This window comes from Aspergillus pseudodeflectus (genome assembly GCF_044049435.1).
Source record: "Aspergillus pseudodeflectus strain CBS 756.74 chromosome Unknown BJX68scaffold_27, whole genome shotgun sequence".
NCBI lineage: Eukaryota > Fungi > Ascomycota > Eurotiomycetes > Eurotiales > Aspergillaceae > Aspergillus > Aspergillus pseudodeflectus.
In genome coordinates, this window is record NW_027263803.1 from 352,739 (window position 1) to 367,387 (window position 14,649).

Here is a 14,649-nt window from a genome sequence, read left to right on the forward strand (position 1 = left end):
GTAGCCCCCCCCTCTAAACCCCTCAGGTAATATACAACCCATCTATCTCTACCAGAGCCTATTCTCCGGCAACACCCTCTCCTTCTTGACACCCGCCGCACTCTTCCGCTCAATAGGCGAAACGAAAAACAAACTAGGTCCTTCAAGCGGCCTCAGCAAGTGAGACAGGTACCCCCGATGCGCAGGGTCACGGTAGTACTCGATATCGCGACGACCAGTGGGATCCGGAAGCCTATACTTGAACCCGCCAGTCTGCATGATCTGCCGCTCCCTCTCTAAGGGTCCACCGGCCTCTTCTGAGAGCTCGAGCCCAGCAGCCGCATTGAATTCGGCCGTCGCGCTCTTGGCGTCCCACTGCGCCGAGAAGAACGGGTGCGTCTCGCGTTGCATGATGGCGCGGATCGAAGATTTGGTGTAGTACCGCGTCGTCACGGAGCCGCCGGCGGCCTCGATCGCGGCAATCGCAGAGGCGGACGCGCGCGAGACGACGACGTGGATGGGTTGTTTGAGGGCGGAGGGTTTCTCTGTCTCTTCTACAACAGCTTCGGCGGCTTCGGGTTCAACGGCTTCAGGCGCGGGCGCGGATCCCGGGACACCCTGTGCTGACTTTGGCGGCGGCGTCTTGTTCTTCTTCCACTTTGGGATTGCGGGGGTTGGGCGGTTGCTGTTTAGGAGGAGTTTAACGCCTTCCTTGGGTCGGTGGATGCAGCGGGATTTGGCGAGTTCGCGGATCGTGATCGGTTTCGTTGGGTCGAGGCGGCCCTGGTCGATCCATTCTTGGATTCGTTCGAGGTTGGTGATGGCGAGTTCGGGGGTGAAGCTGCAGAGTACGTGTCAACATAACCATTTCACCCTTTCTTCATCGCACAGTTTCCTATGAGGAACTAGAAAGATGTAAAGGGGGAGCATACTGGTTGATAAACCCCCTCTCCCCATGAACAACAATCTCCGGCGTCTGACCACCATTGAACCCATACGGAACACTGCCATGCTGCTTCTGACCCTTGTGACCACGTCCAGAGGTTTTACCCTTCCCAGAGGCAGGACCACGACCTCGTCGGATGCGCTTGTTGTAGGCGCCCGGGTTATCGGAGAGCGAGGCTAGGATGTGTGCATTTCGGGATTGCGATTGGAGGGTCGTGAGGAGGGACAATGGCGAGGGTTTTGAGGGGACTGGTCGGAATAATGTCCTCTGGAGGCCCAGAGGGAGGATCTGAAGCCTTGGAGGCATGCTTGCGGTGGGTTTGTGGTGATGCTTTTGGCGTCGGCTTGCGGTGGTTTGACCGGGGAGTTGTCAGGATCTTTTTGGTTTGTTGGTGCCTGAGGTGTTACGGACAAATGTCGGGCCGGATCCACATCGTACTATAGCGAGACCTTAAGAAAACGATTGGACTAGGGAGGCGGGACAATTCATCTTGATTTAACCAGTAACCTACTGTCAAAGACCAAAGGAGTTTTAACTTATTAGTGCAGGCCTTGTCTTCTGTCTGGTTGAGGTGCACACCTTGTAAGAGTGGCAGAACGCAAAAGCAAAAGGCGGCCGTGGCTTGTCTTCGACGTACTACTTTAGTAACTATATGAGTTGAAGGCGCATGGAAGAAAATGATCTGGTGATGTTTCAGTGAGAGCAAGCTCTCATCAATTCTGTGGTTTGCTAAGTTTAGTAAGCCATTTCGGCCCTAAGATGCCACACATAATGCAAGTGTAAATGTCCGTACCAAGCATATGGTGGGAGGACAGAATAGGACGCCGTTCATGCTGTGGTCGAGACAAAAGTCAAATCACCTCCCAATCCCCGGAATAAATGCATACAATGCGTCTTCCAGAATAACCATCTATGGTGTCAAAACGCCGAAATCAATGCAAGGTCGTAACAGAGGACAAGTGGAACTGTACAATATACACGGTGAATGGAGTGGTAAAAAGTACAAAGGGGAGAGTAAGAGGGAGAGAAAGAGGGAGAAATATCTCTCTCGGGTGGATGCAGACAAGGTCATGAATCATAAATGTGGCGTTAAATAGGGTCGATTCAAGGTGCGTAATGAGGGGTAGGGAAAAAGTTGGGAGGGATATAGGTTCCCTGTGGCCACGCCTCGTGGTGGAGATAAGGCAACAGCCCGGTTTTGCGTTCCGCAACAGATTTTCCTAGCGGCTGATAATGCATGTGGTCGAAGGGAACGGTGCGTTGTTGTTCGAGAGAAGCTGATGGTGGCGGGATCAGCAGGGTATTAACACTCCGCACAGGTCGGTATGGAGAGTTCCTGTTTGCCAAGAAGAAGGAGGGGGATAAGTGGGTTTGAGGAGTGTGCACTGCATAGGCAGAGACGGCCGGGGATACGGTAGCTGAGGTGACGGCAAACGGGCTGTTGTTGCGCCTTGACGGATCAGGCAGTGATAAAGCGGGGGCAACAACGCCGCTTGTGATCGGTTGAGTCGCAGCCGAGACTGGAATCTGTGGCGCCCAGGCGCTGGGATTGTATACAGGAGGCATAGTCGGGCGGCCGGGTGCAGCAGTGAGCTGAGGTATGGATGCTGGGACACTTGGCGCAAAAGTGTGAGGCAGGCGCGGAAGAGGGCCGGGAATGCTCTGTTGAGGCGGTGCTGATGTTGGCGCTAGCATTGGTGGCAGGGAAGGCAGGCTCATCTGGCTCGAAGATGGCAGGGTAGACGGCGGCATAGGAACCGCGTTTTGCACCGCAATCTTCTTTGCCGGGTGCTGCTCTTCAACGGGCTCTTCATAACGTCGCTTGCGTGAGCTTGCTTGGAGGGATTCAGTGACGGCTTGAGGAGCGGGTGCGTATGGCGGTCCGTTCACCGGGGCCCAAGAGTGCGGGTGCAAAATCTCGGTCGTCGGTGAGGGGAGCCGAGCTGACGAGATGGGAGATAACTGCGCCCGCGCCGTCGGTCCAAAGTTGGGCGAGAGGCGAAGTACTGGGGTGTGAAGCACATCGCCGCTCTCTGAAGAGAGAGGTGCGTTGTTGAAGAAATCGGCAAATAGTCCGAGCTTGACATGCCACTCGGCCCATTCTTTCTTGGATGCGTAGAGGTTGTATCGAAGGTTGCTCAGGAACTCTACCTCCATCACATGGATTTCTTGGACTGAAATTCTCGAAACCTCCGCCCATGTCTTGTTGGTGTAAGTGTTGTCGTCCAGGACTAGGATTGATCATCAGTAAAAGGCTCCGAAAGCTAAATCGGAAAGGGGCCTACATTTATTTCCCAGCATAAGAGCGATTGTCATCAGCCTATACTCGCTGCCCTTTTTCCCACGTACTCCCGGGTTAAACTTCTTCAATCGATACACAAAAAGGAGAGCCAGCAGAATGACGTTTTGGCTGACTTGTGTCGTGGATAGAATGCTCGATACCCATTTTTGAAATCCGATTGTGGGAATCGCCTCCGGGGACAGAGAAGCACCGTGGCTCGTGCGGTCTTCAATCGACTTCAATTTCGCGGAGCTCTCAAACCAGAACAGGCAAGTCATCTACCACCGAGTCAGTTCGCTCCCACCCTGAACGTACCGGATACCCTTACCTGAGCAGCAAAATCGGGCAAGTTGCCTTTGCCGTTGTTGATCGAAGAAGGGATTTGTAGGTACGACGGTGTAGAACTGTCCCTATCCTTAATATGCCCCTCCGCCTCCCGGATCGGTGCGTCCCTGACTGGCGGTTCCGAATGTGGCTGAGGCTGAGTGTGCTGCACCATCCTGTTGACAAAGTTGGTGTCTACTCGCGGGTAGATGGCCGCCTTGGTGTAGACTGGAACCCCATATCCCTCCGGTTTGCCTCCGTAGGAGGGTACGTTGTACGCCACACTGTTCATATCGCCTGGAGGGGTGGGCAGACCGTCCCGAAAGGGAGCAGTCCACGAGAGATCTGGAAGCTCCGAGTTGTTCTCAATGTGTTGCTTTGCGGCGACGGTCGAACGGTCTGTTTGAGAGTCGTGGGGAATAGTCGGGGTGATTGGAGGGGCAGTGAGATATGGAATAGTGGAGAGCACCGGTAAAGACATATGGCGAGCTGTTTAAAGGTCCAGGAAAACCTTGGACCAGAAAGAAAAGAAAAGATTAGACTCTCGAAAATGCTCAAATGTCATCGAAGTCCCATTGATTGAGGTTGGCCGTTGAAGAGGTTCAATTGTGTTATTTGATACCCGCTACCATGCGCATCTGCCTGCACTGGCCAACAATATGGACTCCGGCGGACTGGTATTGAACGAGGAAACAACCCAGATGGAACGCGGACGAGGAAACCGGCTATTATTGTTGAAGTAGACCGTTGATATCGCAAGTTGTAAAAAGTTGTGTCGCAGCAAAGCGGATCCAGTATTGAATGTTGTTGACTATGTCCTGTCAATGGAATGAAGGCACGTTGAAGGGGTGAGGAGCGGTCCGGTCAGTCCAGGGCAGTGAGGTGCTCTGTAGCATAGTCGAGCAGAGCAGACTTCAGGCAGTCATGTCATACATATAGAACGAGCAGAATATGGAAGGCGAGGTTGACCCAGAAGTCATTGACAACGACCATCCAAATTTGCAAGTACGGAGTACATCCAGTTATAGCCCAGTCAAAGACGAGGAGACTGGAAAATGAAAATTAATAATAAATAGAGCAGCGACAAATAGGAAGCGAAGTTTAAGAAATAGTCCAGCATTGAAATCAAGATCCATTCGTTGTGGTCTTGTAGAGCCCGAATTTAAAATTGAAATAAAAGTCAGAAATAAATCGAAAGTTAGTTAGCAAAAATTGATGGGACGAGCTAAAAAAGAAAAAAAAGGCAGTGAAATTAATGAAAACAAGGTGAAAGAAACCAAAAGTGTATACGATAATAGAAGATGAAGTCAAGACATCATCTTTTGGCCAGCAAATAATGACTCTCCATCGTGTGAAAAAGCTCCGCTCAATGGGCAAGGGTCGATGAGGTTTAGTTCCATCCGGAAAAAGCGCTGTGTTGCAGTGTCCAGTCACGGCCGACAAAGTTTGGAGCCAGACGCAGGTCCAAAGGGTTGATCCTCCTTTCTGGACTCGTTTGGGCTTCGGTTCCGGCGTTGATTGTCTCTGGGCTTGTCATGGAAGAGGAAAGGAGGAGAGCATAAAAAAATAAAAATAAAAAATAAAAACGGAAGGAAGCTAGGTGAAAATACCGGTTGATGTCAGAGCGGCGGGGATGGGGGGAAGAAGGGAACAAGTGGATGCAGGCGACAACAGAGCTGTGGGAGGGTGGTAACCACTTTGGTGGAAGGTCAGCAGCAGCAGGAGTTGCACCTGGACCAGTCTCAGCTTCAGCCGAAGAGGGAAAAGAGGCGCCTCCATCCTCATCCAAAGAACGGGGGTAGCGGCGTTGTTAGTCAGTCAGGGAGGGAAGCGAAAGGGACGGGAAAAGGAAGAAAGAGATGAATTCCGGAAGAATCGTCGTTGCCCTGCCTTCTGACTCCGTCAGACCTGGCTCGGATCCAATAATACGCCTGGGCCAGAGTCACATTGCAACGAACCCATCAGTCTGGTGTGCCGCCCAAATTTCTTTTCCCTTTTGGTTTGTCTCTCCCTCGGAGGACGTGCGGTGCGGTGTCAGGAAGGGAAGGGCGCAACACTCAAGGGGGCCGGGCATTGCTCAGCAGCACGGGATGGAGGGGGGTTTGTGCACTTTGGTTGATCACCAATTTTCGTCTGGCCAAGTGCGAGCCAGAGGAATGCCTGGCGCTGGCAAAGATACTTCAAGATTCCTTCGTCCAGGTATGGAGTAAACAGATGAACTATTCGTATCAGACGAATCAAATCACGCATGCAGAGTTTCCAGACTCTCCCTAAAGTTGCTGTGGCCAAAAGGGGGCGGAATACTTTACGCCGGAAGTTGGCCAGGCCGCCAGTGGTTGGCTGCAGTGGGATTTACACACTCATACATGGTTACCTAGAGGCCTTCAGGCAAGGTCAGTTCATCAGTGGTACGAGCCGGCAAGGTGCGACGCCAAATCTGGTGGAGAGACTTTGAAATCGTGGCCGAGGCCTGCGGTATCGTAAAGGCTGTACAGAGGTACGAACGGATGAAATCGACCAGAAGGCTGGGCGGCAGGAACGGCAGAAAATTCGGCGGTTGGACAGTGAGGGGAACACTTGAAGTTCAGAGCGCTGAGCGGCCAGCCTGTGCTCACTGCTGACTGCAAGTGGAGTCGCGCGACCATGATGGACCAGCAGCCATATGAGCACTCACATATGAAGGACACTCCACCTCGAGAAGTGAGACCGAGACAGAAATTGTGTCTTGTACTAATGTATGTACGCAAGGTATATTCCAGCCTGCTCGGACAAAGCAACTTCAACAGTGGAAAGCATGGCTAGCTGCTGGTCAAATCAAATGCGGCCGCGGTGTATGTATCAGCATTGCCTCCAGCTCCCACTCCATGAGTGACCCTTTCGCATGCGTCAGCAAACTGGCCAGCCAACAAACCAATCACTGCGTTTAACACGACCCTGGGGCTGGCTCCATCTTCATTCTGATTTCCCCCTCTGGTCTCGGGCGAAGATTCGAGGCGAAGTCTGGACACAGGACCACAGGTATACCGACAGTAAGATAGTTTAGTGTTCGTATTATTGAACCAAAGGCTGGGCGACTGGAGAGCAAATATCCATAATAATCCACACCAACGGGCGAAGATTCGAGGCGAAGTCTGGACACAGGACCACAGGTATACCGACAGTAAGATAGTTTAGTGTTCGTATTATTGAACCAAAGGCTGGGCGACTGGAGAGCAAATATCCATAATAATCCACACCAACCAAAACTCACCAGTCAACACACGCAGCGCGGTTCTCCAGCCGTCGTGTTCCGCGTATCATCCAAGCCCAGAAATTACTTTCTTAGGTCATCCAGACCTTTTTTGCCTTCCGCCAGTCCGACCGGCAACACCAGACCATCCTCGCCCGACCCAGTTCTTTGTGATGACGCTAACTGAGAAAGTCAGTCCTACGGTGACCGCCCAGCGCCGAGGAATCGCGTTTTGTCACAGGAAGAAGCCATCCAGCTGACGATCCATGGAGGCGCAGATGTTCGCTGATTTCGGTTTTACGTCCGGCAGCACGTCAACTGCTCGTGGACGATGAGCGGGCTACAGAAAGCCTTTGGAGACGTATCATAGTGCCTGCTTCGGGCTTTAGTCCCAGAAGTTTCATCCACTTGCCTCATCCGTCGGTCGGAGCCATTTTTTTCGTGTTCAGGGATTCTTTGATGATGCAGCCTCACATTCTTGGTTCTTTAGTCTCGCGTCGAGAGTCCTCGGAGCCGTCGCTTTGCATCCCAACAGCAAAGGGACCCCGTGGCGCTGTGATGGGGACACCTTCTCGTCATGCTGATTGAGTTGGCAAAAGTGTCATCCCCTGTCGACTCGATCCTCGACGGACAAGAAAAGAGACGCGACAAGAGATCCCAGCCTTGGTAACCAATGTGTTCACACGTCCTCGGGGCTGGTCTGACTTCTGCGTCACGTTTCTGCATTCGGCGACAAAAGAGTCAACTGAAGCAAATGACAGGATACAATTACACAGGTCACTGGCAGAGTGACTACAGATAGAAGATGCACGCAGTACAGCAGACGGTCGAGGAAAGATCCGCTGCCTCTCACGCACCAGGGACATCCTCCGCTGGGCGCGACCAGAGTTTAGGAGATATCTGACCCTGATAGTGCAGGCAATGGCTTTCTGATGGCTCAATGAAAAGCGACAATGGACTCGATCGATGCATTTGAGACGACACCTCGAATCCGACCTCTCATTCGCCTAGTTTCCAACAGCGGCTAGCGATAACCCCGCCCGTTAATAATGAAGGCACATAACTATCTGTCGATAATCAAAGGATTCAAGGGTAAAAACCCATAGGGCGGACACAGTCACAGAGACAAAAAGAAAAACCGGGTTCCAACTACAATCCTGGCCTCGTACAGGGGCTGTGTGATGGTCCTTCGGGAGCTTTCTTTTTCCTGCACCCTGGGTGATTCGCGAAGTCCTGCTGCCTCTTCATAATTAAGGAGGGTCGAAAGTTTGAACTGCAAATGCAATCCTTTGTTGGGCGAGATCCATACTTGTGGTCTTCACTTTGATTCTGAACTAGCGTTCACCATTTTTAGCTGGGCTTCGGATCTCCGTCCTGATTGCCTTGTGCGACTCCTTCCTTTTCCAAGTCTTGGTTGGTCCAGGATCTGACCTGGAAACCCGCAACATCTGATTCAAAGTCAGTTCTTGCATCTGCCATCCGCAGCAATCAGAAGAGGATACAGTAATCATGTGATGGCGGTTTTCCTCGTTAGGGAGGAAAAGCCTACATAGATCGCTCCAAACAAAGACGTCTCATAGGCTGATCTTCCGACCATCTTAGCCCTCACGCTCAGTGTCTTGATACTTCTTGCAGAACTCGAAGTCAATCATGTCATACAGCTCCATTTCATCCTCATACTGCTGAGTCCATTTCAGAGTTCAGAACCATTGGTACGAATCAGCAGGGAGACGATGGGACTCTTGATGCGTCCATCAGCCAGACTTTGCGTCTCACGCATTTACATATCACTACACTGATGTACATCGTATGGTTAAAACTCATTTGTCTCCCCGCCACCACGTTCGGGCGAATCAACATCTAGTTTCAAGATCCAGAGACAGGATTCTGGGCCGCCTCCATCCGAGGAGAGAGCGACTCCGGACTACTCCGGACGGAGTACTCAGAACTCATCGAGGTACTACTACTCGTACTGTTAAATATTAAATCATGCACCGTTACAAGCTCCAGTCAAGAATACCATAACGTGGCTTGCCGGTTGTTCCAGAACACCAGAAACGACGTTCAGAAACAGTGGAGCGAGTGCCATAGTGCTATTCCTTATTGGCCGAGGTCTCGTTACCGTCAATTTATGCATCAGTGCGTATCAACGATCACCGCCATCGTCATCAGGTTCTTTTTATCTGGAACCTTGGCCCGGTTGGTTTGCCATTTCGCTCCAAGACTCGAAAGACGAGTCCACGACGATCCAAACTGTGATTGAATTGACTTTGCCCTCGAGTCTGAGACAAGGCGCATTCATAGTGATAGTGGAAAGCGAGTCACGGAATATTGTTTCCATCTCTTGCATCAATGCATGAGCCCAACGTCTTGTTCTCCATAGATTGCGGAGGTTTGCTTCTTCGACCCCAAAGTTTTCGAGCCATCAACTCTTTCTGGGAGCAGATCGACCTGATACTAGGAGAAGTCAGCCTCAAAGACTTTCTTCTTCCCTCGCACCTCGGGATATATTTCTTTTTCTTCTTAATCGATTGCAAATCATGATGGGATAATTAATCCCGCATGCAATAATAACAATCCTTTCAGCCCGGCACTCTTTGGTCGCCTTGCGAAAACCTACGATTGGGTAGACTGCTGCGAGAATGCTGGAGCGACGGAGTATACTTCCATTGGGTTGATAACCCCAATCGCTTGGAGCGCTAGCCTCGAATTGCTTTTTTCAAACTGCTAGCCGACCTATATCCCAGAAACATGATTTCCACGCTAAACTTGCTGACCAGCGGACCAACTTCCAAGTTGCCACAAGATGCAGATTCAGGAGTGGTCGCCGAGGCTCCTGGTCACCGCCACGGCGAGCCTACGGCACTGCTCCTTCCGCGATTAATCAGCGTGCACGGCTTCCACGCGCCCCATCGACGCGTTTCCCAACTCAATTTAACTCCAGTCGTCACTTTCATCTCACGCTGGAGTCTGGATGGAGACTTTCCCGTCTGTTTCCTTGTCAAGGATCGAGAAGATGACCTGGAGATGAAATCAACCAGCCTTTGCCGATCCCAACTCTCTCACGCCCTCCACGCCATCGTTGATCTCTTCCGGCTCCGCTTGTGACCACATCCAGACAGGGGTGAGATGCTCCAGGTTGGAGCCTGGATGCAGGTGTCTTCTGATCGTCTCGTCGCATTCATGAGACACTGGCCCTGCCATTCGGGAGTTGGAACCTTGAAAGACATTCTGTCCAAGGGCACGGTATTACGGAGTATACCCTTTGAGCCGCTTGCAGGTAAGCCGATCGACATCCTCTTGTTCGTACCGCCAGCTCTCCATAGCCTGCATGGACGATTGCAACCTGGGAAACACAACTCTTCAGTCGACCCCTGGAGAATACCAGTGTCAAGCTTAGCGCACCGACTTGATCCTCACGACAATGGTGTATCACCGGTGCCTCGCTCCATTGGCCCACAAATTAGTATTATTGCCATTATTGAACTAATCTATCTTGCGACCATGGCTTCCTGCATGATTACCCGCCCCAAGACTGTTACTCCCACCTGTGTGGATAAACATGGTTATCGGAGATATTCTTCTTCCCGCCAGGCATTTTCTTGACTGATATGCCTGCGCTGCACGCGGGTAATCTTGGTCCTTGCCCTCACTTCAAAGCTCAAACTGGGCACTTTGTGGGTGACTGCATCACCAGACTTTCTTCGCGCTGAACATCCGAAAAGACAGGCATCTTCAGGCAATATTTGTTGTTTTGTCTCAGGTTCCCACTTTGATGCCATTTACAGCTCCTTGCGTTCATCGGATCCTTGCAATCAAAGCCTCATGCCTCGCAGGTGCAGGCAGACGATTAGCATGCCACGGAGTCCTACCATGGAAAACCAGGGCCCTGCATTCCTAATTCTGAGATCACATCATGATCGCACACCTTGCCGTTGCTTCCAATCCCCAGGAACGCCGGATTCGTCTTGACGGCCCCGGCAGGTTGGCAACAGCGTCGCTTCTTGCGCCCACTCGATCTTGTTCAGTATCAATCTTCGCTTGCCCATGTTTCGGGTGTGATTTCTAGCGAGGGATGCGTCACAATGGTGGATTTGTTCGTCTTAATAGACCACTTTAAACGACCCTTAAAACGCATCAGAGAGATTTTCGCGAAGCGCACCATTACTTTCGTCAGTCATACTCTTCGACTCTGGGCCTGAGATCTCGTAATAATAATTCCTACTGGATGTTGCCCGTGTATCTAGACTGATATTGTCGTCCCGACGAGACCACGGGGAAAAAGCGGGTCCTCGCATACTTCTCGTCAAGCGATCCGCTCATCTCCGATTGTCATTAATATCTGGTCAGTGATGAGGTTCAAGACGGCGCAAATAATAAAGTGAACCAAGGACGTGAAATGGCGCTTTGACGAGAAATAAAGAGGCTTTCGAAGCCTCCCTGCTCAAAGTTTGCATCCAAAGCCTTGGTGCAGGAAGCGCCAAAACTCAGAGAGCCACCTGAACATCTTCATCCTCCAGACTAAGTTCAGTGCTCTTCTGGCGTCTCCACTGACTCCTCATCTTCTGGAGTCGAGCGCCTGCTTAGGCGAGAATCGAGTCAACGAAGAGTGCCATGCATTATTATCATGTCTGCGACGCTCCAGAGTCGAGAGCGGCGAGGCTGCTGGGATGATCAAAAGCAAAGTCCAAAACATACCCACTTTGGATTAACCCCACCTCGGAAAGAGTCGTATATTTACAGTCGTTGACGAGAGCACAACGTATACATTGCAGATTATCTTCGGAATTTGGCCAGTGCACATGCGTTGGAGATATGACGATCCTACAATCGTCACGATTATGAAGACCAGAGTTAATAATGGACTCTGCAAATTGGCGGCAATGAATGTTTGATCCGCTTCGTACTCAGATCTTTGGTCAGGTCATTCAATTGGTTGTAAAGTCAGCTCGAATCCTGACGGCCTCCGTCCATCCATGGATTATTTGCCTATCTATATCAAGCCGTTTCGCGAATGTTTCCTGCCACAAGGTGGTCGCCCAGGAGTTGGGGGCGCAGACAAGGAGAGCGCTAGACACGTTGAAGTACGAGTCCCCCTTCCGCTCGTACTTTTGTGTCACTACTTCTTCAACAGAGTCGCTACATAACGACTCCAGCTTCCACTTATCCTCCAAACACAAGAGGGGGAAATAAAATTCCAAGTCCGACAGTCTATCCGAGCGAATCAAATTGGTCCCTATTTCTTCCTCCTGCAGAAACCCTTGCTGCAGTGCGCTTTCTCCAGCCAAATTAACCAACAACTATAGAGAGTCTGTGACCTCGTCAAAGTGTCTACTCCAACTTACTAGTCTCCAGCTCCTGAAGGCTGAACGACCCAGGATCATGATTTGTTTAGCCAGAGAAAACAAAAGCCCCATTTGCATCCTTGGTGTTTCTTCTCACCTTCCACAACCAGCAGAGCACCAACATGGTTTCTTTTGCTGATACCAATCGGCTTATCACCGCCACTTGAACCGCGTCAACCCATCAGCATCTGGCCGTTCATAGGACCCAGTACCATAAATACAGGCCGGGTGGGGATATTAACAGCTGAGCTCGAGTAGAACTGGGGTGGAGTGGACTCGGAGGAGGGGTCATCTTGTCTGAGGCTGGCACACCAAATAAAGACAAGACACAGCCACCAACCCATACGACGACGTCATCATCACTGGGGTTGTCTTACCACATGGATGGGAGGAAGTGTGAGAAAAAAAGCAAAAAGAAAAAAAAAAAAGAAAAAACTGGAGGACGGAGCTGACACACGAAAACGAGAAAATGCAGCGGAATGCGGTAAATTAGCACTGGCCAAAAGCGGGCCACCTGCCGACCGGGTCACAAAAGATGTCCGTGGGCCTTCAGTCAAACGCTGTTTCTTTGAGTCTTGAGACTCTTTGATGATCCCGTCACTTTCTCGCTGTTTCTCGTCCTGTCTGCTCTTCCGAATCTCTTTGTTCCTGTTTCGGATTTGGGATGGGACCCAGTGCCCGCCTGTGATAATAATAGCGTGTGATAAGGCGGCCAGCGATTCAGATCAACGCAATAATGGGAGAGGAGACATGATGGGGACTCGAAGGAGGCTCATGACAAGCCTCCAGCCTCAGCGGACTTGATATCTCGAAAGCCGCATCACTTCTTCCTCGAGTATTTACTTAGATGTATTACAGGGCACACGCACGCCTTGGAAGGGGGGATCAGAAGTAGGCGCGCCATGCTTATTGAAAGGCAAGCAATCGTCAACCATCGAACCTACAGAGTCCCATCGCAGAGCAATTCTAAGCCTCTGCACTGTAGTTCCACCTGCTTTGCCCACGTTGCTGTGAGCCTTCCATACATGTATCACGGCGGCCATCACGTGATATCCATCCGACTATGAATAGTTCAATCTCAGCTTGCACTAATTATTAGGGACCCCTTTGCTGTAATTGATTGCACTATACGGAGTAGATCTATTTAAGTCTGACCGCCAGCTTTGTGCTTCGCAGCATGCGGACGATGGATGCCTATGGTGTTCAAGTAGACTGTCATCTCGGCGTCAAGTCGAAGCGGAATATCTTCAACTCAACATATATTTGGGGTATCAGGTTAAGTTATGATTTCTGCTAGGTTTTCTGATATGGTGTCGACGAGAAAGAAGTAAAGCTGTTCTTAGCCCGAACCTGTGTCGTGTTTTTTTGGTACCCAGTCTCGCGCCGAAATACAACTGTATATATCTTGTAGACCTTTCGCTTAACGACTATATGATTTATCTACCTCTCATACCCACCACAGCCACAAACAAAGGAAGCAACTAGAATCAAACCAGCTTCCTGCTCTACGCCAAAACCATTGCGCCCTGCAGAATGCCCACTGTCCTGCGAGGACAGCACCGTATGTATTATGAAGCTAGAATGGAACCCCCTGGTCTTGATGGCGCATCCTCAAGGCAACCTTGGGAATATTACTTGCTATAGCATAACCACACTCTGTCAAGATCAAGCTCGCAAGCGTAATCCCCCAGAGGGCATAGTAATGTGTTCGCAGCTACCAAAAGAGATATCGATCTTACTATAGACGACCTCCGGGGTTGGCCATGAAGTACCAAACTATTTCCTAGCAGGCGAATGGCCATTATGCCACGGGGTCTTATCCTGCTAGCCCTGAAAACCCCCAGCGCAAGTAGTCAGGTTCAAATTGATCTACAGGATGGTTTCTACCTAGGCATCGATGGCTAGGCAAGCTTCAAAGGGAGGCATAAGCATTGTGTTCCTACAGTGAGTAGTGGTGGCGACTACCAAGTCGATAAATCGAACTGTTCACAAAGGCGTAGAAAGTGAAGATAAAACTCCCAGGTTACTTTATTGGACAACCAAAAGCTCAGAGCACCAGTCCACGACGGGGCTGAGCTGGCATTGCATACACGACTGAGAAAAACATGCTCTGCAATGGAATCAGGACTTTATAAAACCACCCGCTTACCAAGCGACCCATGAGCGACGTAGGAAGACCGAAATGGAAGGGCAATAGAAGGCAACCGAAGTCGTAGGTGCTACCTAGATGCAATGGCACTGCGGGGAACAAGGAAAAAAAAACTCAAGTCTCACTGGATGCCGAGGGGATACGGCTGGAGGTATGGTGGTAGAATATCGATCTCAACCGTTTGCTCTGTGGTTCAGTCTGAAATTCGCTGTGCGGGGCGTGTTGGTGCAGGTCAATACGCGAGAAGATTAAATCATTGCCTGGCAGTAAACAGACTGAGGAACGGCCACTAAGGCCAAAGGTTATGCTGTTGTGTAGTGTGAATGCATGTAGCCATAAGGGAAACTTCACTGTACTTTGGATCAGGGTCACAGCTTACCATGCCCGGTGTCTGGT

At 50.8% G+C, this 14,649-nt stretch overlaps 2 protein-coding genes across 2 annotated transcripts; both read right to left on the reverse strand.

Moving 5' to 3' along the window:
• Positions 1-48: 48 nt before the first annotated feature.
• BJX68DRAFT_267937 (mitochondrial 54S ribosomal protein uL15m) lies at positions 49-1,231 on the reverse strand (the record flags this gene model as incomplete). Its single annotated transcript, XM_071045942.1, has 2 exons — positions 49-820; positions 912-1,231. 2 exons carry the CDS (start codon positions 1,229-1,231, stop codon positions 49-51), a joined length of 1,092 nt encoding a protein of 363 aa, XP_070898064.1.
• A 403-nt stretch (positions 1,232-1,634) lies between these two features.
• On the reverse strand, positions 1,635-4,700 carry BJX68DRAFT_107627 (putative mucin). The gene is made up of 3 exons (XM_071035860.1): positions 3,535-4,700; positions 3,211-3,484; positions 1,635-3,156 (listed from the first exon to the last, which is right to left on the reverse strand). Exons 1-3 carry the CDS (start codon positions 4,009-4,011, stop codon positions 2,030-2,032), a joined length of 1,878 nt encoding a protein of 625 aa, XP_070898065.1. The 5' UTR covers positions 4,012-4,700; the 3' UTR covers positions 1,635-2,029.
• Between the last annotated feature and the right edge of the window lie 9,949 nt (positions 4,701-14,649).

Excerpts from the sequence above, each read along its gene's own strand:
- BJX68DRAFT_107627 (XM_071035860.1), bottom strand. The coding sequence starts at position 4,011 with ATGTCTTTACCGGTGCTCTCCACTATTCCATATCTCACTGCCCCTCCA. Across the intron at positions 3,485-3,534 it reads TGCCCGATTTTGCTGCTCAG|ATGACTTGCCTGTTCTGGTT; the intron begins GTAAGGGTATCC and ends ACTCGGTGGTAG. Across the intron at positions 3,157-3,210 it reads TCTTATGCTGGGAAATAAAT|TCCTGGACGACAACACTTAC; the intron begins GTAGGCCCCTTT and ends GATCAATCCTAG.